The 25,998-nt window shown below is 42.9% G+C and overlaps 1 protein-coding gene across 1 annotated transcript in view; it reads left to right on the top strand.

Annotated features, from left to right (window-relative positions):
- KIF5A (kinesin family member 5A) overlaps nt 1–25,998 on the top strand; it is a 662,879-nt gene that overhangs the window by 336,705 nt on the left and 300,176 nt on the right. Inside the window, exons 7-9 of the mRNA XM_078688970.1 lie at nt 15,408–15,495; nt 16,396–16,520; nt 17,646–17,750. Coding sequence (XP_078545096.1) covers nt 15,408–15,495; nt 16,396–16,520; nt 17,646–17,750 — 318 coding nt within the window. The remainder of the gene's footprint in view (nt 1–15,407; nt 15,496–16,395; nt 16,521–17,645; nt 17,751–25,998) is intronic.

Here is a 25,998-nt window from a genome sequence, read left to right as displayed (position 1 = left end):
ATAATATTCTTGGGAGCAGTTTTAGATACAACCAAAGACAAAGCATTTGCATTACAGGAAAGGCAAAAAAAGAAAAACAATTAGGGCATCGGCTATTGAAAAGAAAGCCTGTTTCAGTACACCTATTAAATTTGCTACTAGGGAGGCTACCCTTTGCCATCTCACTAGTACCTTTATCTCATCTGAGAATAAGGCCTTTGCAGGAAGAATTGGACAAACAATGGATTAAGACAGAAGGAACATTCAACAATGTAGTGGACAGAAACCAACAATATCTCAGTGGGACTAACATTCTTGCCCCAGATACCAGATTATGCGATTACAACAGATGATTCCTTAGAAGGTTGGGGCGCTATTAGACCTGGCATTTTTTGGTGCAGCTTCCCCTGTCTTTTTGCCTCTGACCTCCTGTTTCTGACTGTGTGCTGTATTATATTTTTGCTGGTTTTAGTGCCCTTGGCACTTTACCACTGTTGACCAGAGCTAAAGTGCAAGTGCTCCCTGTCTACAATGTAATGGTATTTGGTTTCTCCAAGATTGGCATATTAGATTTCCTAGTAGGTTCTTAGTACAGTGCACTGTGTGTGCTCAGGGCTTGTTAATCAAATGCTGCTAGTGGGCCTGCAGCATTGATTGTACCACCCTCCTGAGTAACCCTGCAAACATGTCTCAGGCCTGCCAGTGTAGTGTCTGTGTGTGCAGCTTTAAACTGTAATTTCTATCTGCCAAGTGCACCCACTTGCCAGGTCCAACTCCCATAATTTATTACATAGAAGTCACCCCTTAGGTAGGTCCAAGGTAGCCCCATAGGCAGGGTGTAGTATATTTAAAACGTATGACAATTACAGTTGTGTTTTACATGTCCTGGTAGTGAAATACTGTTAATTGTGTTTTTCACTACAGCAGGTCCTATCTCTCCCATAGGTTAAGATTGGAGCTACATTGTAACATCTTAGTGTGTCTGCCTATTAAGAGCTAATAAAAATTGGAGTTTGGTGACTCTGGATACACAATTTAAAAACACAACTTTTAACGAAGGTGGTTTCTAAACTGCAGTTCTGAAAATGCCAAACGAACAATCGATGGACAGATGCTGAACAATGTCAAACATTCACACCAGTACAGAGATCTGGGCCGAAATCCATGTTTTTTTGCTCCTATTGCCATTCCAGTTAAAACCCAGCCATATGCAAATCAGTCTTGACCCTGCTCCCCATGGGAACAGTCCAGCCTGAAGTGCCAGGCCAGGGCATCCCTGAACTGGAAACAAGCATACTGAAACCGGTTTCGGGATATCACCCCTCATCAGCCAGGCTAGCTTGACTCCAGTGGCTTGGAGAGCACGGGACCCTTGTTCCTATGTCTTTCACTTTTAGAAAATTAGAATTTTCTTACTTTAACCATTCTGTGCCTCTGCCTGTCTCTGAACACACGTCTGGGTCAGGATGAAAGTCGGGCTATTTGTGCATTCTCTCTAGACAGTCACACAAAGGGAGCTGAGGTGTGGCCCATCACCAGGCTGATGGTCCTTCCCGAGCTAGAGTGGTGGCAGGAGTGGACACTGAAACGTGAATAGGGCTGTGCCTGTCCTCACACAAATCAGCCTTCCCCGCCCTGTAGTTTCTCTGGAACCAGGTCAGGGAGAGGCAGTGTCTTGTGCACTGCAAAGACTTTCCTTTGAATTGTGCCTATTTCAGAAGCTGAAAGGGGTATAAGTACTGGATCTCAGAGACCATATGTTTCTAGGTTGAGGACATTTTGCTAGGAAGAAGAGCTCCACTTTGCTGTTTGCTTTGTTGTGCTGGCCTGCTGCTCCTGTCCTGGGAGTGAAAGGACTGGCTTTTGCTTTCTACATCCAGCCTCCAAGGTTCTCCAAGGGCTCGAGTTAAGCTTGCCTTCTTTTAGGAAGTATCAGGGGAAATAAAGAATTCACATACCAGCATCTGGGTTATCTTACTGAGAGCCCTATCTTGCCAAGCTCTTTCTGAGCAGTGCCGGAGAGCGACTGAACTATGCTGCCATTTTACTGTGACTCATCACCATCACGGAGCTAACTTCATTTATTACCCCTTGAGTCCAACCAACGGTGGACCATTCCCTGAAGACCTTTCCTCCATTAACTCTGGCTGTCCCTTGTATCGCCTTGTCCTGAGGAAGACCTGCCGTGCTTATTAATAAATCACGCACCTTGGGGTTGAAACGTCGACGTGCTTATGATAATCCTGACCCTACTCTCTCCGCCGCAAGTGAAATGTACATTTTAAAACCCAAGCGGTTTGGAGCTTCATGTACCTAGGGATGGATTTCCTCTGGATGATTATTTTTAACAATTCATACAGCACTGTTAATATCCTGTTCACATTTAGCACCTTTTTTTGCACTTTTTTTCACCATAGCACTTGCGCCGTTGGAACAAAGTATATGTTCTTGAACTCTGACAGCCGTGTAATGTCAGTTCGATGCCATAAAATGTAAATGAATATATGGATTTTTCCCTCAATACAGACTATGATTGATTCAAATTTGGTGTGTCGTTGATTCATGTTCTCTGTCTTTTTCTCCTTTTTCGTTGATTATTACTGAAAGTTTGAGTACTGTTTTCTTGCATTGGTTATTATTGAGCATAGTAAGAATCCATTCTGTTACCCGACAGAACCAGTTTTCTCCACATTCTTGTACACCCAGGTTCTGAGGGGCATTGGATCACCCCATTATACTACATGTTTCTGGTAGTGATGCAGGGCCTTTTAAGTCACTTTTTCGGGGGGCATTTACCTGCATGAGTCTTATATCTTCCTAATTCACTGATTGCAGTAAGAAACTGGGAATCTTTTCCTTAGTTCATGGGTACACCTTGGCCTGCTTTAGCGTCTTCGCTCTGTGATCTGCGTGCATCATACTGTAGGCATTCATCTCCAGCCTGATTTGTACTTCTCTTTTAGTTTTGGTAAGCATACTTCATTGGTTTCCTTTCCTTACATTACATCATACTGTGGATCCTTTCCTGTATGTAACCAGGTTACTTGCACCTCAGGGTCTGCAACTCTTAGGAGATAGTAGCCCCTGCCACATTCTTGTTATTTGTGCCTTCCTTCAGGCTTTTGTGCCACTCTTGCACTTCCCAGCAATACGGGGTCATCACCAGTATCCTGTGCCTCTATTAGTTGTAGGCTATGTCAGTCCTCACTGACACCCTCTCCCACCAGAAGGCAGAGGACTCACCTCCCCATCAGTGGAGGTCATCATGCCTCGGGCCTTGTTGTTTATCTGTTTCTGATTGCTGTTGCCATCTTGCCCTTCTTCTGTTTGTGGTTCACGATTCAGAATTCCTTGATATTGGGAATCTGTCTCCCTCCTATGTCTTCTACGGATTCCCTTCTTTATTTCAATTTGGAGCAATATTGATCAATGCTGAGTTCTTGTCCTTATTTCGTCTTGCGGACTCTAATGTCGGCGGCAGGTGGAGGGTGAGCAGGTAGCGGGACCGCTCACTCTGCCAACTTGTCACGAAGTGCCAATTTTGTATCTCAAAGGTATCCTTGTACCACCTGCTTCTCTTATAAAAGTGCAGTCCTGATGTCATCCGAATAGGCCTGTGTGAATGCAATGGCCCCAGGAAGATTTTAGTCAAAGCCGATCAACGACATATGGTCAAACTCCAAAGAACGTACCTTAGTCATAGATCCTTCCAGAACAATACCATGAAAAGCCCGCTAACAGCGATAAAATTTAGGTTATTTGGCACAACTCCTCCATTGTCTCTTGGCAGGGTTACAAGCAGTTAAATAATTCTTGTTTTTCCTGGTTTTTAGAGCAAATCACTGTGAAATTCCAGGTTCTAATGCATGTCAGCATTGCACTATCCCTGCGGGTACATGGATACTCTCAGTAGACTAGAGCATAGTAAGATGTTTTCAAGGCTGGATGGCCTAGTGATCTTCAGGCTATCCAGCATTGAAAGCAACCCCGAGGGAGCAACACACAGTTATGTTACAGGCACATATCAAATGTGATGCTGTGAATAACAATACTCCTGGGGACTGTGCCAGAAACTGAAGTACTGGATTTTTTTAAATTTCCCTTTTAAACTGCATCTAAAATCTATGGCAAATTGAAATTGGAAAATTGTGCTGTAAAATGGATCACTATGCAAAATGAAGTTGGTATTGAAACATTTTCCAGCATGCATCATAACGCTTCTTACATTTTATTTGCTTTAGTTGAAACAGACCTTGTTAACTGCCTTATTTTAAGAGCTCAGCATCTGTACACTAATGAACCTTGGTGAAAATTATATGGATGTTCTAATCTTTACTGACATGTAAGATACGTAATATTCCATTTTCTCCAACATTGTATGCACGTTGAATCATTCCATATTGTCAGTTTGGGGATCTGTGGTGATTGTAAAACACCAAAAACCAGTTAAAATTATCTTAGGGCCAACAACAGTGTTTGTTTGGAAGCACACCCAACTTATTTGAACCAACCTAAATGTTATCCAGTGACGTGGATGTGTACTGAGCGTTCTGCTCTCCCTAGAGGCCGCCCCTGCACAGATCTCTGCCACAAGCATTGTATGAGGGAGTATCTGGAGAGAGATTTGCTCTTTGCTACCTAAAACATATTCTTTCTAGATTTGTGTTTTCTATCTGACCTTCCCTGTACCACAGCCATCCCCACCTGCAGCTCCTGTCAACACTGCATTGTTTTTGGATGATTTTCTTGAAATATCTGAACAAGGAGAGGAACTCCCAACTACCATAATGACAGATAATGAGACAAGATGTGGTCTGCCAATCGGTAAAGGAACTTTTACACAAATGATTCACACTCTCAGTGCAACTATTGCCTAGATCCTTTGCGAAATTGTGACATCTGTAAAATATTTTCTTCAAAGACCCCAAAGGACAAAAAACAGGCTGGCTTGTGTCACCTCAAAGGATGGGTATTCTCCCCTCTAATGGTTATGCTCCTTTGTCAGGGGAAGATTCCATGCAAAGTGCCACTCCAAGCACTTCCACGAAGGCGGCGCAAAAAAGGAAGCACTCTGAACTCCCAGAATTAGATTTCACCAGAAAAGTGCTGACTACTTCTTTCTTGAAGTGGATAACCAAGTCCTCCTAAGAAAATATGTCAGAAAAGGTTGTGGAACTACCTGCTGTCATAATTGCATGAACATCCAGATCTTCTCAAGCCCAGTTAGCCCTCATGCCAAAACCATTGACAGGAAGTCTACTGTTGGCAACGAAGACTGTATCATTGTTGGCAGCACCACCATTGATGGTACAATCAATGGCACACTCATTATCAACCATCACATTCACGAGGAAAGCCTTGGTCTGTCCATCATGGAGGAGAAAACTATCCTGTCGATGAGCAAGAAGACTTCAGCTATGATGATTTCATCAATGGCGACACAGTCATCGAGGCCCTGACCACAAGCACTTTGCCGCAAACCACTTTGACGACCACCACTTTGGTTTACATTTGCCTACAGCCACTCCGTCTGAGATCCCATTAATGGTCCTGTTGACGATGACTGATGATATCTTCCCATTGTTGTATTCGCATTCACATTTAAAGCTTTTAACCCCCCTACCTGTCCATAGCCTGGACTCAGAACTAGGGGCAGATGTAAGTAACCAGGAGTAGGCCTCGTACACCGTATCGCCAAACTCATCTGGATGTCTACTACATACCAGAGTATGAATAAGAGGAATAAAAGACGAATAAGGGAGATCATCACTAACTAGAAATCTCAAAGAACAGCACAACGACATGCATGATTATGAGGCATATGCCCACAGAGCCCAGCACAGAGGGTTGCAAGCAAGAATACCAGCACTTATTTGGGCCGAACTCTTATTATGAAGAGCCACCTCTATTGTAGGTGTCAGTTAAACTTTATGAACACCTTGCAGCAGGTGCTGGAAGCATTCCAGTGGCTTTTCCATCAGCCACAATTTCTTTTCATACTGTAGAGGCTACCCAAAGTTATGGCACAGCAGTGTCTTTCTGTGCTGCCTCCACCCAAACCACCTCAATCCCCTCCTCCACCATCTCCTCCTCTACGGCATCCTCATCTCCACCATAAGAACTGCCTGCACTACAACTGCACTACAACCTTTTCCTCCAACACCCCTGGACATGTGTGAAGAAGAGGCGCATAGGAGTGAGTGAAAACATGATATAAATGTCCTGGAGAGGTGCCCTAACAAAGAAAGTGATAATTATTCTGAGAAATGGAGGATATCTACCTGAGAGAGGAGATAACACAATCCTACAATCAGATTAACAACCAGACAAAATAGCCTGCTCATGACTCATTGGAGAGGGTGGACAAGAGATTGGATCTGCCAATGTACTCCATGGAGTAGTAATGCTTCCTGTATGACTTCAAGGAGCAGCCAAGCAAAATGTTACAGTTGATACCCATGCTGGAACGTGTCTGGAAGGAAAGGCTGACACTCCAGCAACAGGTTAGGTGGTCATTCCACGTCTTGAAAAGAAATATAGAGGAATCTGCTACAGCATTTGTAAAGGACCAACACTAACCTGAGTCAATCATAGCTGCTGTGACCCAGAAGTGTTCTAAAAAGTCCAATACGCTGGTTCCTCACTGCCCAGGATAGAGATGGTAGAAGCATAGCCAATTTAGGATGCAAGTCAGCTCGATGGAGGAAACTTCCATGAAGCAGCAAATGCATTGGTCCTCCTTGGACTGAATAACATCTAACTGTTGCATAACATCATGCCCCTGCTTAATTTGTGCCAAGGAAGAGGCCAACACCTCTGCAGTCATCATCAACATGGCTGTGGGTGTGCCAAATGCTGAGTTTTATCAGCACTTAGAAGCTGCAGTAATTAGGAGGTAAGGCTGTCTTAGGTCACCATCTTAAGAACCAATGGTGCAAGCTAAAATATTGAATATGCCCTTTGACAGACAAACTATATGACATGAACATGGATGACACTCTAAATATCATTAAGACAAGCACTGTTACAGTGCACTCTTTTGGTACAATTCTGAACCAATGAGCCACATCAACATTCTTTCATGTAGCAGACAGTCCCATTCTTAAAGGAGACCCTAAAATCGGTGTGGAGGACAAAGTCATCAGTATTATTCCTACAAAAACGTGGCCATGACCAAAATTACTCCTCAGCCAAGAGTTAAAGCAATCAAACTTACCAGAGCTCAGCAGAAATGAAGAGTTGTGCTTTACACTCATGCACCCAGGATGGTACAAGCGAGCCTGGTTCCCCTCTGCTGCCCTGCCTGCTAATCCCCACTCAGGCTGTTTGGGTACAATATCATACTTTGCCCCAGAATGGGCTAGGATTATCTAAGACAGATAAGTGCTATAAATCTTATGACCAGGGCATTCCATGGAACCAAACAGCGAGGCACAAGGTCTTGCACCCTATCTGAGGATGCACAGTAACTACGAGATTGGGGCACAGTGCACAGGGTGGACAGAGCAGTGGAAGGAGTTCAGAATGAACATGCAGATGCACCCAGCTGCTCAATATGGAGCTGTCACAAGTGAGAACTTCACCAGCACCAGCTGCAACAAATGTTCAACAAGTAGGGTTGCCCTCCCCTCTCCCACACACGATCTTTTTACAACCTTTGAAATGAAGAAATGCTGAGTTTGCACAAGCAGACTCCCAAAGCAATGCTGTGTTGATGTTGTGGTCAAATGCCTTCGCCTACATCATTCTGTCAGTCCGCCATTTCCCCTCAACCATTTTCTACAAAGAAACCATCCACTGCACCGCCACTGCAGACACCATCACCCCAATCATGGAACACCTCAACTTCCAACTCCATATCGATGGCAAGACCATCATAAGAGGCCCCCTCGCCTACAGACCTCCAGGACCACGCCCCAGCTTCTGCAACATCATCCCTAATTGCATAGCCCCGCTTGCCATTGACTCAAAACACTACATCTTCCTCAGTGACCTCAACTTTTACATCAACAATGTCAATAACACTAACACTGTCAACCTTCTTAAAATCTTGAACAACATTGACCTCACCCAACTAATCACCGACCCCAAAGCAGGACACATGCTCGACCCCATCTTCACCTGGACAGACCAAACCATTGTCCACTTAACCATCATCTGATCCTCTGGCACCACCACCAAGCCACCCATCACCTCTCACCGCAACTAGAACAAAGTACCAGACAGCCAATGGAAAGACGCTCTCAATAATAACTCCTACTCCGACACCGCAACTATCCCATAACATCCGAAGAAGCAACAGCAGAGGACACTGATTCTCCTACCTTGCAGAAAAGTCCGGGAATGACCTCCCTCATCACTTACAGGCCTCACCCCACCTTCTGGAATTCATGAAAAGACTCAAGACCTGACTGTTCAATTGAGCCACTAGAAGCTCTGATTTCAGTGCCTGGATACCCTTGCAGGTGATTATCCGCACTTTATAAATCCATGATAATGCTAATTATTGAGCAGATACATATATATCAATAGTCGATGCGATTTGGCAGGGACGGCATTCAAACCATTTGACTGATATTGTACATTTTGGAAAAAGTTAGTGCATGTACCAGCGTCAGTATTGCCCTGCAGTCTGGGGGTATATCCAGATGTCCAAACTCTAAATGGTTAGGAACAAGGAGATCAGGATGGAAGACTTCAGGCCATGATGCAGGATTTCACAGATGTAATATCTGAGCAGCCTGGATTGTAAGCAAGATTGGTGGATGCTTGGATAGCTGGATACGTTTGGTGCACCCAAACTAGTGTGACTATGCTGAAGACTTTTTTTAACAAATGGGCATGACTCAATCCTGGCCTTTCTCGGCACCCTAGTCTCTTCACATTTGTTGATGCGATCCCAGTGTGCTGTCTTGTAGCCATCTTTAGTCGCTGCAGGGATGTCAGGTGCAGATGCAGGGTTGAGCCAGGTCTCGGTGAGGAAGAGGACATCAGGGGTGAAGGAGGTGATGGTGTTTCAGATCTTGGTGGTGAGCTTGCATAGAGGCCAAGTGTTAAGGAGGATGCAATGGAGTTGCTATGAGGCCGTCGTTTTAGGCGCTGTTGGTGCAGGGGTGGTTGTCTAGCAGGCTGGTGTTCTGGTCTTGCAGGAGAAGCAACGGTGCCAACTGTTGAAAGGTCCAACTGTAGAACATGGAGAGTTGCAGCAGCAGCTGTTGTTGTGGAGCTGAGGTCCAGGGCTCGGAGCTCAGCTCCAGTGTATCTGCGGTGGGCGTGAGAACCATGGTTCCTGGCATTGGGCACGGTCCAGACACAGACTGGCTTGCCTTTGACACACCAGCTGAGCACATGCGGCTCACAGCAGTTGCGCGGCCGCATTGCGATCTCCATTACGTAGGTCCTGGGAGGGGGGCACTGGGTGGCAGTGGGCACGGCTGGTGGAAGGCGGGGAGAGAGCTGCGACAGGAGGGCAGAAAAGCCAGAAAGCAGGAAAACGGGTAGAAAGCCCAATGGACACGCAAACTGAAGAAAGGGGAAAAAGATGAGTGAGCAGAAATTGAACAGTAGTACAGGGAATGAGGCAAAAACACTACAAACATGCAAACAGAAGTAACATGAGAAAAGATGACTGAGCAGAAATAGAAAACCGCAATAAAGGGATTCAGGCAAAAACAATACGAACACGCAAACAGAGGAGACAGGAGAAAGATGAGTGAGCAGAAGAAGAATGGAGAAATACAGAGAATCGGCGAAAAACGATTTGAATATACAAACAGAGGAAGCAAAAAACCAGGAAAGAAGCAGCAAAAGAGCGATGCAGTTGAAGAGCGATGCGGGGGAAGAGGCCGTCAGCGGGCAAAAGGTAACAGCAGTTAGCGGGAGAACGTGTAGGCCAGGCAGCCAGGGGGAGTGTGTCATGGGTCTCAATAAAGAAGGACAAAAATACTGTTCAATAATGGTACACTGGCCGCAGTGTTGATATTCAGGTAACAGATGGGTACTACTTCCTTCTTTTCTCAAAGGATCATCAAACATTTTATGAAGAGACAAACCTATTCATAATGCAGAACTCAAACACCTTTAATGGAAAAGATCACCTTTACAAACATTCACTATAGCAAGATGAGCTGGAGATCTACTTGCTTTCACAATCAGTGAGATGTTCTTGCCTTTCACTAAGAATAATTCATATTGGGCCAGATGTAGGAGCCCTAATACCGGTCGGTAACGGCCTAATTCGGCCGTTACCGACCGGTATTAGGGTTTTCTGATGTAGGGGGCCTATATTTTACCGATTCTGTAAATTTACCGAATCGGTAAATTTACAGAATCGGTAAAATACCGAATCGGTATATTTACCGATTCAGTAAATCCATATGTAGATGACACTCCTAAGAGTGCCACAGGCCCTTAAGAGTCGGTATTTTACCACCCAATCATATTGGGTGGTAAAATACCGAATTCAGGTGTGCATGCACATCTGTGCATGCACACCTGTGCAATGTGACACACAGACATGCCCTTAGGGCTTGTATGTGTGCCACATGTCACACAAGCCTGTACTTGGGGTGCTAGAGGGTGTCAAAGTGATACCCCCTGCACCCTTGCAGGATTCGGTATTTACCGAATCGGTAAATACCGATTCGGTATTACCCATTGATTCCTATGGGCTTCAAGGCCCATAGGAATCAATGGGCAATACCGATTCGGTATTTTCCGAATCGGTAAATACCGAATGTTACAGATTCGGTAATTAAAAAAAAAAAATCCTACATCTCCCTCCTTCTAATTTACCGATTCATAAATACCGAATCGGTAAAATTCGGTATTTATGAGTCTGTAAATTAGAGTTACCTACATCTAGCCCATTGTGCCTTAACTTGAAGTTTATGTGTAAGTACCGTCACATTTTCATCTAAACAAATCTGTGATACTTCACTCCTTTATCCAAATCCAATGATGCCAGCAAAGATAACACTTAAAATTTTTTGGGATGTTTGTAAGTGCATCAAATATAAATTGATAGAACAAAGGACCTGATAACAACTGATCAACTCCTTGTCTCCATTTTGCATCCAGACAGGGGTCGACACCTTTCTAAGCAAGACATTGGCAATTAGCTTGCAGCCTACTTCTCCTTTTGCCATAATAAAGTAAAGCATCCTATTGGGAGTAAAGTGACAACACACTCCACCAGGAGCATGTTGGCAACTCAGTGTAGGGGGGTGCAACTATGTGACATATGTCAAACAGCGACGTGAAAGAGCAGGAATAGGTTTTCAGAGAACTACTCCCTATATCTGAATGCAGCAGCAGATCCCTCAGCAGGTCAAACAGTTCTAAGCAACCTGTTTCCTTGATGGTGAGCCTGATTCCGGCTTACTGACAATTATTTTGTACTACTTAGTATTCTGTTTGAGGCGTGAATCAATAAAATATCCAATGTTGGAAAAGAAATTGGTTACTCCAGTTCGCCAATGTTTGTATCTTTCACAGATTCCCTTGCAACCCTTCCTCCTCTCCTGTTCAAGGCTCGCGAACCACGGTATACGTCCTTTATGCTTTATGCGTCCTCTGAGCTGTGATGGCCTCTCGGCCACCAGCACATGCACCACATTGGCCGATGTTTGGGAATTTTCAAAGGAGATGGTTGTATTACACTGTGGTTACACTGTTGTTGGCCCTGTGGCCATTTTAGTACTGTTTATTGCTATTTTAAAATTACCAGGAATTTCCAGCCCAGTGAGAGAAGTGATTCAAGCATGTGAATCAATGAAAGATACCAACACTGGAAAACTGGAGTTACAGTTAAAAACTTAATTTTAACTGGCTCATCAATAATTTTGTTGTGTCACTGAGTTTCTTTAAGCCGGGCCTGGATGTGGATTCCATCCTTACTGTGGCAAAGGGGCTGAAGCTCTAGCTCATCATAGCTCATCAAAATAGTTCATCAGGTTCAAATCCCCTGCAGCAATGTGTGCTGGACTGCCCACTTTGGATGGGCAATACTTATTTGTATATTGTTGATTCCTTTATATACTGGCACAGACAAGCTAAAAACCAATGAAATGGAATCCCACATGAGGAATAACCAGTGGTTAGGAAGTCTTGCCTCAAGCATTCCTAACTATTACTTATTTGTCAGTTTTATTGGAAATTAAAGGCAGGGTTGGTATGTTGTATTTGTATTTAACAGATAAAATGCTGTTGACAAAAGTGGCTAGTAGTTAGCAGCCAGGGGACATCTTTGTGGCATTTGTAATGCACCTTAAAGGTTTTTTTGAGATGATGGACACTTGTGTTATCACTGTAGTTCAATTGGATTTCACAGTTTGGTGTTCTTGTAGAGTCCTTATTGGGTTATCTTACAGTCTTGATTTAAACGAGCAGTGACAACAATTTCCGTACATGAAGACTCATGCTTAGCGGCGCTCTGCCCATGCTATCTTTTTGAAAGATTTAAAGTGATGTTTGTAGTCAGCTGTACTTTATAGTGACTGAATTTAATTCTAACTGACATTGTTTAAGTTAAGTATAGACCACGCTGGCTTCTATATGCTCGTTTATAAAACTGTTACTGTAAGGGAAACCTATACCAACTTAAAGTTAGCTCTGTGATCCTGAACACTGGTGTGGGTATTCTACTACTGTTTATGAATTAATGGGATACATCACCGATGGAGAGCCAGGATTCAGATAAACAACCTTTCCTTGCACATTAATTTTGTATTCACGCTGGACCCATGTGCGCTATCAACGGTTTCGCCTGTGGATATATTATGAAATGTGACAAAAGGACACTGTCTGCACATATACTCATCCTAAGTGAAAGCATCATGTGCAGAGTGTAGTTCGGTGTTCTATTCACAAAAATCTCATTCACTTACTGTTAAAGCTAGCACATTTTCAGTCCTGCCGGCTTCCTCCCACACATGGCGCACCTTGAAGGCCATCATAGCTTTGGGGGGAGGGGGTGGTGTTGTGGGTGTGACAACCCTCAAATACATGCATTGACTAGGGTGTCTAGGCAATCAATCAATCTGTAGAGCAATGCTTATCAACCATGAGGATCCAGGCGCTGGGGGAGAGGGGATTGCTGCTGGGAGTTGTCAGTCGAACATTCACCATGGTTTTATGCCATCTTTGAAGTTCTGAAGGGTGGATGCAGTCTAGAGGTGGAGTGGGTGGCCATTCCATGGCTTGACGGCCAGGTAAGAGAAAGGCGCAGCCACCGCTTTGGCTTTTGTGGAAACGGGGCAGGTGGGCGAGGGAGAGGGAGTGTAGTTGTCTGCCGGAGTGGTCGACGTTCAGTCTGTGGTTGAGGTAGGCTGGTCCTTATGTGCAGGGCCTTGTAGGCGTGGGTCAGCAGTTTGAACTAGCACCTTTTTATGGTCAGGGAGCCAGTGGAGCGCTCTGAGGTGGGGGTGATGTAGGCTCTTCTCTTGCCTGGTTTCAGCATATTGCTGTGGGTGGTGGAGATGGAGAAGTGGAAGATTGAGTGGTAGGATAGGTGATCTCTGAGGTATTGCTGTATTGGATTCTGTTCCTGGCTGTGAAGATTGGGTCCAGAGTGTGGCCAGCTATGTGTGTGGGGTCTGGGATGATTTGGGTGAGGCTGAGTTTTTTCATGCTTTCTATTAAGTTTGCCGGGTCCGTGTCTTTTGGGTTGTTGATGTGAAAATGGAGGTGTTTGAGGAAGATGAAGTCCTTGGAGTGGATGGCCTGGATGGGGGGGGGGCTAGGAAGTCAGAGATGTCCTTGCAGAAGGCAGGTCATGCAGGCTAAAGTTGACAAACTAAATAGACCACTTGGCTCCTTGGATGCAATGAAGCCCTACATTTCTAGAACACGCAGTCATGATATATTGTAAACTATTTCAGAATGTTTCTAATATAACAATTTGTGAAAAAATATATTTAATACACTCATACACATAAGCATTTGAAGTAGGATGAGGTACAGCAAACCTGTATGTACTCTTGCAATTTAGTGGGCATCATCTTTTTTTCTGTTTTGCAACAAAGGGGGTATTGATGGCTAAAACTATGAGCATTGCCATTTGTTCCAATGTCATATGGTCATAATGTTGGACACAGGCATGACTTTCACACCTTCTTGGTTAGTTCATTCATAAGACACTTTTTACACTTGGTGCTGGATTAATTTTACCTGATCAGAGTCGGACTGGGGCACAGGGATGACATATTTCAGGTGGGCTGCTGCGGCGTAGCCCACTTTTATTGCTGCCGAGAACAGGCATAGAAGTACAATACGAATGCTAATTCCATTTGTTCAAATTGGGTGTTGTGACCATAACCCCCAGCACCGAGCCCTCTGCGGAGGATTCTACTAGCTTGCTGTGCTTGATTAGAATTGTGAAATGTTCTAGGGATGCTCTTATTTCCTCGTGAAGCTGTCCAGGGAGTGTTGCTGAATGCATGACCTACCCTTAGGAGTGGACCACTTTCGGTCAAATAAGCTTTATTCGGTTTGCCAAGAACCATGAAAGCCTACACATACAAAAACATGTATATCATTAAAAGTCTAAAATACAATTCATACAGTATAAAAGGCATAGGGAGTAAAAGAGACCATTAACATTTTCTCACAGCTTTAAAAGATCTAATAAAAGGAAAAAACAATTATAATATCAAAGGTACAGCGGTATTCTTCTGACACGGCGTCTGTGCAAATCTAGCAGGGGACTAATATATCCTTACTTACCTTAGTGAGCGTCCAGTGCTATAATCTAATTAAAGAGAGTCCCACGAACCCCAGCTAACAGAACTGGACGACTTTCACATACCATGGTGTCTGAACTGCCCTTTCTCAGACCCATCCAGGATACGAAAATGGCATGGAGCTTTAGGTAGGGTGACCAGGCGACCCGGATTTGCCAGGAGAGTCTCGGTTTTTCGCAGCTGTCCCGGCAGATTTCAGGAAATTAAGCTCATGTCCCGGTTTTTTGAGAGGGTCCGCTGAAAAAAGTGGGAGGTATTTTTTTATGTTTCGCAAAGCAGGAACAGTTAGCAGCTGTTATAGGAAAGCAATTAAATTAGCAGGCATGCAACTGGCTTTAAAAATGGCATTTTATGTATTTTCTTAATGCCTTTTCTGTAATTTTCTGCTAAGGAGCACTGTCATTCTTGCACTGTGTTGCAGTAAAATTGTAGTCCTTTTTCTATTTTTGGGAAATGTCCCGTTTTTTTTTTGCTTTAAAATTCTGGTCACCCGAGCTTTAGGGGCACCTCTTTGCAGTGTTTCACCTCATCTCCCCATGCATTTACAAGTTTTGCATTATTAGTGCCTTTAAAGTGACGCAGTTCAATGTGCACTAGGCACAAAAGTTCATGATGTAAAATGTGGTTATACAGTATGCAGCAATCCTGAATTGAAGATCTGCTCGCCTTGTTTGTCATCTCCCGCAGGGCTGCACAGAGCGCTTTGTTTCCAGCCCCGAGGAGATACTGGATGTCATTGATGAAGGGAAGTCGAACCGCCATGTTGCTGTCACAAGTGAGTCCTGCTTTGGAGGGAAGAAGCTTCATAGGGCTCCATACCTTGCTGCAGTGTGTCTGAAAGTTCACTGATATTCTCAGATGGCTTTCTGCCCTGAAGGTGAAAATGAGAAATATTGTACAGGCTGCAGGGAGGGAACCAGTCCTAATTGCCTCACCTGTTGCAGTATCTAACACTGGGTTGGTTTTTATCAGAGTAGAGTCCTAAAAATTGCAGAAACTTTTATTACTCCGTTTATTTGAAATGCTAATCTGACATATGGTATCGCTAAACAGAAAACTGCTACCTATCCGAAGAAACAATAAGGGGTTAAATATTTAGAATGTATTTGTAGTAATTTGTCTCACAAGTGGTGTTAGAGTACATGGCTCGCTCTTTTGAGTTTCTTACCTCTATATCCTTCCCACATGACACTGCCTTTCAATGTTGTTTTTTTCTTCCTAAATATCTTGTTCTCATTTCATTTTCATCACGCCTCTGATGTTCACTTGTTGTTTACTGTTTCCTTCCTCTCTCCTCCCAATACGCACTGTTTTCTCTAGCAAACTTTGTATTCTCTACTTCAATGTTTTTTTCTGCGTGCTTTTTCTGGAAATGTCATCTGTCTTTCATTATGTCCCTCTCTAGCTCTCTTTCATTCTTGTTCTTTCTCCTCCATTCTGTTTATCTTTGTGTCAGTATCTGATACACTTGCTCGTCCCCATCTTTCCTCTCTCTCTCTCTCTCTCTCTCTCTCTCTCTTTCTTCATCTCTTATGTGTTTGTTGGTGCTTTTTCTCCATTGCTGTTTTATGTCACCCTCTTTCGATCGCTGTCTCTCGCTCCCCTTACTTCTCCAAACCACGCTTTTTTTATGTTCCCTTTGCTCTCTCATGTGACTCTCTTCCTTGGTTCCCAGACATGAATGAACACAGCTCCCGCAGTCACAGCATCTTCCTCATCAACATCAAACAGGAGAACATGGAAACAGAGCAGAAGCTGAGTGGGAAGCTCTATCTTGTCGACCTCGCTGGTAGCGAAAAGGTAACGCATTGCACCCTTTTTCAGCAGAGCTTTGTCAGACCACTTCCACTACGTCCCAGTCCACCTGCAGCATAATCCCTGCCCACCCTAGGACCTTTCCACTCTGCCACCAAGAAGATTAGGCTCCAGAATCATTCCTGCATTCCACCACCTTGAAGGGTTATCACTAGACCCAATCCCATTGGCCAGCAGAATATCTCAATCAATTTCCAGGACCATTTTGCCCCATCTTCATAGCCATTCCGCAATCAGGTGCATAAAAGAGGGAGATGAAGTGAAAATAAGTGATTCATGACCATCACCAATTTTAGGGCGCTGCTTGTGTCCTCCTCAGGCACAATCTAAAGTAGTCTGGGCGAGGCTGGAATCATATTATGTTCAAATCTATGCTGTTATGAGGAATCCTAGTGAGGTGATTGTCCAATGCCGAGATCTGTTTGTATCCTACGACTCTTCGGTTTGAACCTCACAAAATTGGTAATGTGACTAACTTTAAGGGCCTGAATATGAGTCAGAAAGAGCAGCATTGCCTAATGCTCACCCAGTCCAACTTATAGTCAGGTTTTTCCATATCCTGTTTTTCCTGGGGTGGGAGAATCTGATGATTCTGGCCCGCAAAAGTGCATGAGACTTTTGCTGCAACAGCAGTCAAGTGTTAGTCCTATGATATTTTCTGATGGGAGGACTTGCCCCTGAATTGGAGAAGTCTGTATGGTTTTAGGACCCTAAAAATTGGTCCCATGTGGCAATTCCCCATTCCATGGGGTTTTACTCTTACTTGCAAGGTTTATTGAATTACTGTTTGGTGAAGGTAAAATTACATGGAACTTTACTGCTATCCCGGTACTGTGCAGCATATAATCAGGGCCTACATCTGGTATTATGATTAATTAAATGAACAAAAGGATACAGTATGCAGCAATCCTGAAAATAAGTTGTTTATGCTGTCCCTGTAGAGGTGTGGTCATAATCTTTACTTATCTGAACTTTTTATTCAAATCTAGGTGTGATAAGCCTCCACCAAAGTCTTAATGTTCATGTTCCCGATTGCGACAGGCATATTACTGTGTGTTTGCTGCATCTGGTGTTTAATCCTTCTAAATGGCTTTCCCCATCTTTATGCAGGTCAGTAAGACCGGAGCGGAAGGTTCAGTGCTGGATGAAGCTAAAAACATCAACAAGTCTTTGTCTGCTCTTGGGAACGTCATATCTTCGCTGGCAGAAGGGACGGTGAGAGAAATACCTCTTGGTGTAAAATAGCTAGCATTTTAAAATAATGAAAATGCTACCCAAAATCTACATTTGTGCAGTAATGATCTTTTTGGGTAATGTCAGAACCCTGTTCAGAGTGCCACAGGGCAAGCAGGAGCTACTGGGTCCAATTATGGGGGTTGAGAACTTTTACTCCTGTTGTCCCGGGCCGACCCACTATGGCTCCTGAGCAACTGGGCCAAGTACCCCTTCAGCACTTGACTCTCACTGGTTGTGCAGTTCGCGTGGCAGAGTTTTGTATTTGACAGGAACTGTAATGCAGGAGTCTGAGGAGTCGTTAGGGAGAATTTTACTACAACGAAGATTCTTGCTGATGATCAGCACGTACAACGTATTGGTCACTTCCATTCAGATCATGTTCCTCAGGGTATGTTACCTGAATATAAAGTACTAAATACTGTGATAACTAAATATCACATCAAAACTGTTGACAGTCAAAATATTGACAAGGTATGTGTGCATAGATAAGTATATGTTTACTGACACACAACTTTATTTGGAAACCACATCGATCTCAGACATTCCCAGACTAAACAGCACACTCATGGAGGTCCAACACTGGCTCTCAGCCAACCACCTCAAACTTAATGAAGAGAAAACGGAAGTACTCCTCATTTCGAATAAAGAGGAAAACCCCCAAATAGTGGAATGGCTCAAAGCCTTAAATGCCCTCAATGTCTCTCTAGCACCAACGGATGTACGTTGTTACAACGCATGTTGTAACAACGCATGCCTTTACCACGCAAGTCTTACAACGCAAGTCGTTACAACGACTTGCGTTGGAGGGCGTGGGTTTAGGAATCTTATAATTTTATATTCCAACACCATTCCCCGTACCAGTAGGGAAGGTGTTGGAATATAAAATTGCAAGATTCCTTATCCCACAGCGCCATCCAGCGCAAGTCGTAGTAACGACTTGCGTTGTAATAGCTGCGGGGTAAAGGCACTGCGGTGTAAAAACCGCGTCGTAAACGATGTTCCCCAGCACCAACGGACTCCGCCAAATCCCTAGGGATCTCTCTCGATCCCAAACTGGACATGAAAAAACACATCTCAAAAACCACCAAAAGCGCGTTCCTGAACTTGAAACTTCTCCACAAAATCAAACCCTTCCTCCCCCCTAAAGACCTGAAACAGGCCACTCAGGCACTGGGGCTCTCCAGAAATGACTATGGCATCGCAGTGCTTGCCTCACACATAAAGCCCTGCATACAGGCAAACCAGAATACCTGGCCACCAAACTCAAAAATCCAGGAACCTCAGAAGCTCCAACACACTCCTACTCATCCCTCTGAAGTCACAGAAACACAGAACCGCGAATAAATCCTTTGCGCGTAATGCCCCCGGGATCTGGAACTCCATTCCCCCCATATCAGAATGACCGCCTCCTTCCCGCAATTCAAGTCGCTACTCAAAGCCCTTTTCCTTGACAGCTTTCTCTTTGAACCCAGAGCCGGGTGATTCGCGCCTGATCTCCGTTCCGTATTACGCTCAAGATGTTGTTGTACTGACTTTATTTTCCTGCTCGTGCTCGTGGTCTTGTTTTGTTCCTCATTTTCCTTTGTTGCATATTTGTATCTGTTGTGAAGTGCTCTGATACCCTCGGGTCCAGCCAGCGCTATACAAAACTTCAATAAATTAAAATAAATAAATACATTTAACTTCCCAAATATGTACTGGGGTGATATTGCCTTTAAAACCCTTAATAGCTATCCCTACGATGCATATATATGGTTTGTCTCCTCAGGAGACCTCTCTTGCAACTCTGCCACCAGAGACACCAACTTCATCAACATCATAATCTGCTGAAATTAACTACATCATTGCCCTTTTAAATGGTATCATGAACAACATTGTCCATAAAGAACCACTGTCAATGATGAATACAATTGTTCCACCACACCATCATTGATGACAATCTCATCACTGACAAAAATGACAGTTACCACTTGTACCTCATCGACAAGCAACTCGTAAACCGCACCATCAGCAAATTTTTGTGGATGACAGCATTACACATGCAGACTTTCTCATTTATGAACACATCACTGACAAAAACCACCTCTTCAACAAAGACTGCCTTGCTGATGACAACATCGTCTACCACGTTCTCATTTGGAACATTTTTAACATTGTTGACAAGGTGGTCATGGCCTAACATAATTGAAAACAGGTGCGAGTTAGCAGAGTTATTTTCCCAGTAGCTGAATCCCCTTCACATCATGCAGGAGATATTCCACTGGGTCAATGAAAAGGCATGTCTTGCTGAAGGCTGTGGATTACCATGTAGGGGAATCGGAATTGTGGTCTACATAGCCCCTAGAGCCAACCATGGCCGAGGCGATTGGGCCGTCCTCTCCATCTGCACCCTGTCAGGCCCTCCATCCTGAAAAACCTGACCCACTGGAGTGGGGTGCAAAGCTGGTGAGTGTCAGACCACACTTGAAGCAGTAAGCGCAGTCAGGACGAATAGAATAATGTAGATGAATGGAACCACCCCTCCACTGGCAGTCAGCTGATGTCTGGCGATACACTGCAGCAGGATTGCACCACCACCGAGCACTGGACAGGGCGCAGGATCCTCAACAACAGTATGTACATCGAGAAAGGAGGTCAAGGTATGACCTGTAGGCAGCGTGCAGTGAGGAGGCACACCATGCTCCATTAAATGACAAGTGGCTGATTAGCTGTGATGGAGGAAAGCTGAAAGAGACACCTCCCAAGTGTGGGGAGGAGGAGCAGAGAGGATTTGCCCAGTTGTTCCGGCAGATCACAGTGGTGCAGGAGAGAAACGTGCCTTGCAGCAGCGATTTTGAGGGCCGTAGGCCCAGTTCCAATCCTAATAGTAACATGCGATGAACCCACAACTAGCAAAAGCTCCTGAGAGAGGGGGCAGAGACCACCACCTGAGTACCAATAATGAAGTTAAGCAATACTGAGCAGTCACCACCAAGGCAGGGGACAGAGGGAGGCCAACAGGCCACAAGGGGACTGCAGTGGGCACTCCTACAGAAGTAGCGATGAGTATTCTTCACACCCATCTCTAGGGTACTGGGCAGAGCTCAATTGAGAAAAGTGAGGTGTGACAATGACAGTGAAATTGTTCTGCTGGTCATGGAACAGTGAGATGTCGAGCACGAAGGTCAAATTGAGAACATGCGTCGTCAAAAGGGGATGGAGGCAGCCACACAACACAAACGTGTTAAACAGGTAGTAGCACAGTGCCAGAAGAGAATAATGCTGATGAGGGTCCACTCCTTATACTCATACAGCCGAATACTATTGACTCAAGCGAATGTCCAGGAATGGATTGAAGGGTAGCAGCCTGTGGGTTGGGGATGAGATGGAAGGAGACTCACTGGAAGGGCCACAGTGATCGCCACAGTACAGGATAGTGCTGGAGAGGAATCAATGGGCAAGCAGCTGTCTGGAACACACAACGAGCCTCACGGATGTGACCAGCAACCTGTCTTGAAGGTAGGCTCGTATAGAAAACATCAGGATGGGGAGACGCGCGAGCGCGTTTACCAAGATGGCCGCCGCCACCGGAGCTCCGTGATTCCCGGAGCTTTTAGCCCTAATTAACGACGATTTACCGTCCAGAACCCAGCGAAAATACCGGCGCTTGCCTCCTGAAGCCTCCACCTACCTGTGAGTTCGTTTCTGAGCTGTTTTAACGACGGATGTATTTTTCCTCTCCTCACAGACTTCTGCTTCATGCTTCTCATCGAGGTAATGCCGAGAATGTGAGCCTGGGGGCGGAGAGTCATTTAAGAAAGAGGCTGGCTTGGGCCTAGCTCCGCCTACAGTTCTGTTTAGCTGCTGCACCTGGGTTTTTTCAGTGTTATTTGACGCAATTGTCCATATTTACAATACTTTTCCTCATATTTTGAGGTTATTTGTTTCAATCTATTTTTCTTCATATTCAGACATATTTTTTCACCTCAAAATGGATTCAAAAAATCCTTCAGCTAATAAAAGGAAGCAGCAGGTTTCTCCTCCTCCCACAAAATCTAAAGTGGTGGAATCCTCAGAACCTTCTTTGTCTTTGATTTTGGAGGAAATTAAAGCCTTGCGTTTGAATACTGACTCCATTCAGAGGTTAAAAATGTTCGTAAAGATATGGCTTCTATGTCCATGAAGGTGTCAGACAATACCATTAAAATCCAAGATAATAAGAATAAATTGGATGCTTTTACACCTTTAATGACTAGAATTATGCCAATGCATACTCAGCTGTTGGACTTAGAAAATCGCAATAGGCAATACAATTTGCGCATCTTTAATTTGCCTGAAGAAATTGAAGGGACCAATTGTCGCCTTTATCTTGAATCTCTTCTGCCTGGTCTCCTGAATATCAAGTTTGCAGAAAAATTTGAAATTGATAAAGCTCATAGAGTTCCGTCACATCGTAATCCTCGTCATTCAAAGCCAAGGCAGATGATATTTAAGGTCCTGCGCCATCATCACCTGGTCCTTATTCGGAAAGCTGTTCGTGAAATACCATCTTTGGTGGTGAATGGAACCAAAATCTTCATCCATCAGGATTTTGCTAAAGAAACTGTGGCTATTCGTAAAGAATTTTCATCTCTTCGTCCGCAACTGAGGAGCCTTGGTTTCAAATATGGACTATTTGATCCTTCTATAATGCGAGTCTGGAAAGACAATGTCTCTAAATCTTTTCAACGTCCTGAAGATCTTCGTCTTTTCCTTGAACAGCAGGCTCCTCCATCAATGGATACACAAGACCCTAATTCTTGACTTCATCTCGCTGGCTTCTTGTGATAGGTCTATTACTAAATTTCTTCATGGGCTCCAACGGTAACTGGCCATGCTTGAGGAACGGGTGTGCGTTTCCTTGTCTTTATTTATGTGGCATGTTTGTACCTTACTCTCTCTTTTTTGTTTCTCCCTTTCCTATCTTTCGATCAGAGTTACTCTATTAACCTGTCTTATCCTACCTTCTTCTTGTTCCTATTCCTGTCTTTTTCTTCTCTTTTATCCTAATGGCTAACATTCATAATATAAAAATTGTTTCTCTTAATGTGAAAGGTTTACGACATCCAGTGAAACGTTAAAAATTTTTAGATTATTTAGGTAATTCTAAGGCTGACATCTGTTTTGTCCAAGAGACTCATGTTGATGATAAAGTTTTAAGTTATATGAACAAAAAGTGGGTGGACTCTATTGTTTCTTCACCTGCTGCAGGTAAAAAGAATGGGGTCGCTATTTTCTTTGCCAAAAGGTTGCATTGTCAGGTCTTGCATAAAATCTCAGACTCTGATGGAAGATATATTATAGCTAAAGTTAAAATTCATTATTCTATTTTCTTTTTGATGAATGTTTATGGTCCTACGTCAGAGGATCCTGTTTTTTGGACAACTGTTACGTCAGAAGTTTTAAAGTTGGGAAATGCTCCATTGATTTTTGGTGGTGATTTAAATATTTTTGTAGACCCCTTGTTGGATAGATTATTTACGTCTCGATTTCGACCGTCCAAGACTTTTCATGCCTTTAAGACTTTTCTTCAAACTACTAAATTAGCTGACATTTGGCGATTACACTATCCAACTGGTAAAGAGTTCTCTTTTTTCTCCAACCCACACAACTCCCATTCCAGAATAGATTATTTTTTCCTTTCCCCTTCCCTTATTCAATTTGCAAATGATCCTATCATTGGTATCATCGACATTTCAGATCATGCTATGATTTCTTTTGTATTAAATGTATCATCTTCGTTTTCTAAGCAGTCAAGATGGCGTATGAATTCTGACATTGTCCTTAACGATACTCATAAGCCTAAGTTACTCCAGGCTATTCAGGAATATTTTACTTTTAATTCAGAAGGGTCTACCTCCATTACCACTCGATGGGATGCATTTAAAGCTTATATTAGGGGTACCACTATCTCTATTATGGCTCATGAAAATAAGAAGTTTAATTCACATATTAAATCTCTAGAAAAACAAATAGCTCATTTTGAGCGTTTATTTATTTCGTCTAGTGATCCCCAATATAAAGTAAAATTACAAAAGCTGCGGTATGAATTCAATGCTATTCTCAGTACTAGAGCTGGGATCCAACTCTCTAAATCCAATGCCAAATTTCGTTTTAATACCAACAGGTCTGGTAGACTTCTGGCTAATTATCTACGTATTAAACGAGATAAAACTCAGATTACCTCCATCAAATGTCCTCAAGGTAAAATTGCTTTTTCTCATAATGAGATTGTTAATGAGTTTTTGAATTTTTATTCTACTTTATATAATAAGCCTGATTATTGTGATGTTTCTTTAATTGATTCCTTTTTACAACATTCTGATTTACCTCACATTTCTGCCTCTGATAAAATTAAATTAGATTTACCCATTACTAATGAGGAAATTCTCTCAGCCATTAAATTGCTTCCAAAGAAAAAATCCCCTGGTCCTGATGGTATCCCTGCAGAATTTTATAAAGAGTTCCAACATCATCTTTTACCTTTTTTGAACCAGATTTTTTCTCATTTTTCCTCATCAGGTACTATTTCAGGTTCTTTTTCTGAAGCCTTAATTGTTGTACTTCCCAAACCTGATAAAGACCCTACCCTTGTTGCTAATTACCGTCCCATCTCCTTAATCAATCAAGATTGTAAACTATATGCTAAAATTATCGCTTCCAGGTTAGCCCCTATCCTTCATTCAATTATTCACCCTGATCAATCTGGTTTTATGAAAAATCGATATTCTGCTAATAATACGAGAACGTTATTACATGTTATTGAGCAAAGTTCCTCTATCCTTAACCCTGCTGGTGTTATGGCATTAGATGCTGAAAAAGCTTTTGATAAAATCCATTGGCAATTTTTATTTAAAACTTTGTTATCCTTTAATTTTGGGCCTTCCTTTATTCGTATGATTCCTGCTTTATACTATGCTCCCACAGCTCGACTATTTATTAATGGCCAGATTTCTAACCAATTTTCTCTTTTCAGAGGAACTCGACAGGGTTGTCCCCTCTCCCCTCTTTTGTTTTTACTTGGTATAGAACCATTTCTTAATTACATTCGAAAATGCGAAAACATTCAAGGGATTACTGTTTGTGATATTACTGTAAAAACTCTAGCGTATGCTGATGATGTGTTATTATTTATTAGTAATCCTGTTTCCTCTGTTCCTTTTCTGCTTGATATTATTTCTAAATACTCTATTGTGTCAGGTTATAAATTAAATGTTACTAAAACGGAATTTTTTCCACTCAATATGTTGTGTACTCCTGATATGCTACCCTCACCAGACATAGTTTGGCAAAAGAGCAAATTGAAATACCTTGGTATATTATTTTCATCATCCCTTCATGCTACCCTAAAATTAAATTCTGATTTCATTCTCGAACATATTAAACAAAAAACTTCCAAATGGTCCTCCCTTCATCTTTCCTGGTGGGGGAGAATGGAATCTATTAAAATGACTATTGCACCTAAAATATTTTATTCTCTTGCAATGATCCCAACTCAATTCCCACTCAAATTTTATAAAGATGTTGACAAACTTTTATCAAAATTTTTATGGAATAATAAGCCTCCCCGTATTGCTTATAAAAAATTAAAAATTCCCAAATGTAATATTGGTTTTGCCCTACCTGATTTTCTTCTATATCATAAGGCATTTATCCTTAAACAGAGTTCGTTATGGTTTAATATAGCTCCTAAGATTAATCCCCCTATTTGGTATCATATTGAGACTTCCCTTGTTAAACCTTTTCCTTTATTATCCCTATTAACCATGTCTCCCGTATCTAAAATTGTACACTCTTCTTCCATAATTAAGTCATCAAGATTAATTTTTAACGATTTGGACTCCAATTTTGAATCCCCTTTACTTTCAATGGTACATTTGTCCTTATGGCATAGTGCCTTGTTAAAATTAAATAGGAATATTTCCTTTTGGTCTTCATGGATTGCAAAAGGTATTTTTTATCTTGGAGATGTTTTCATGGATGATGCGTTTATTCCATTTATTCAACTCCGATCAAAATTTAATCTGCCTTTAACTGATTTGTCTAAATATCAATTTCTTTGTAACTCTATTTTAGATTCTTTCCCAAATGGCATTCCTTCTAAATCGACAGCTGATTTTATGCTATATGTTAACACTGTGTCTTTATCCCCTAAAGCGGTGTCTGTATTTTATAAGAAACTCACTGTAGCCTTAGGTTCCAATATTGA

This window comes from Lissotriton helveticus, chromosome 1_1 (genome assembly GCF_964261635.1).
Source record: "Lissotriton helveticus chromosome 1_1, aLisHel1.1, whole genome shotgun sequence".
NCBI classification, from domain to species: Eukaryota; Metazoa; Chordata; class Amphibia; order Caudata; family Salamandridae; genus Lissotriton; species Lissotriton helveticus.
Note: the sequence above shows the minus strand (reverse complement) of the source record. Positions and strands in the feature narration are given on the sequence as shown.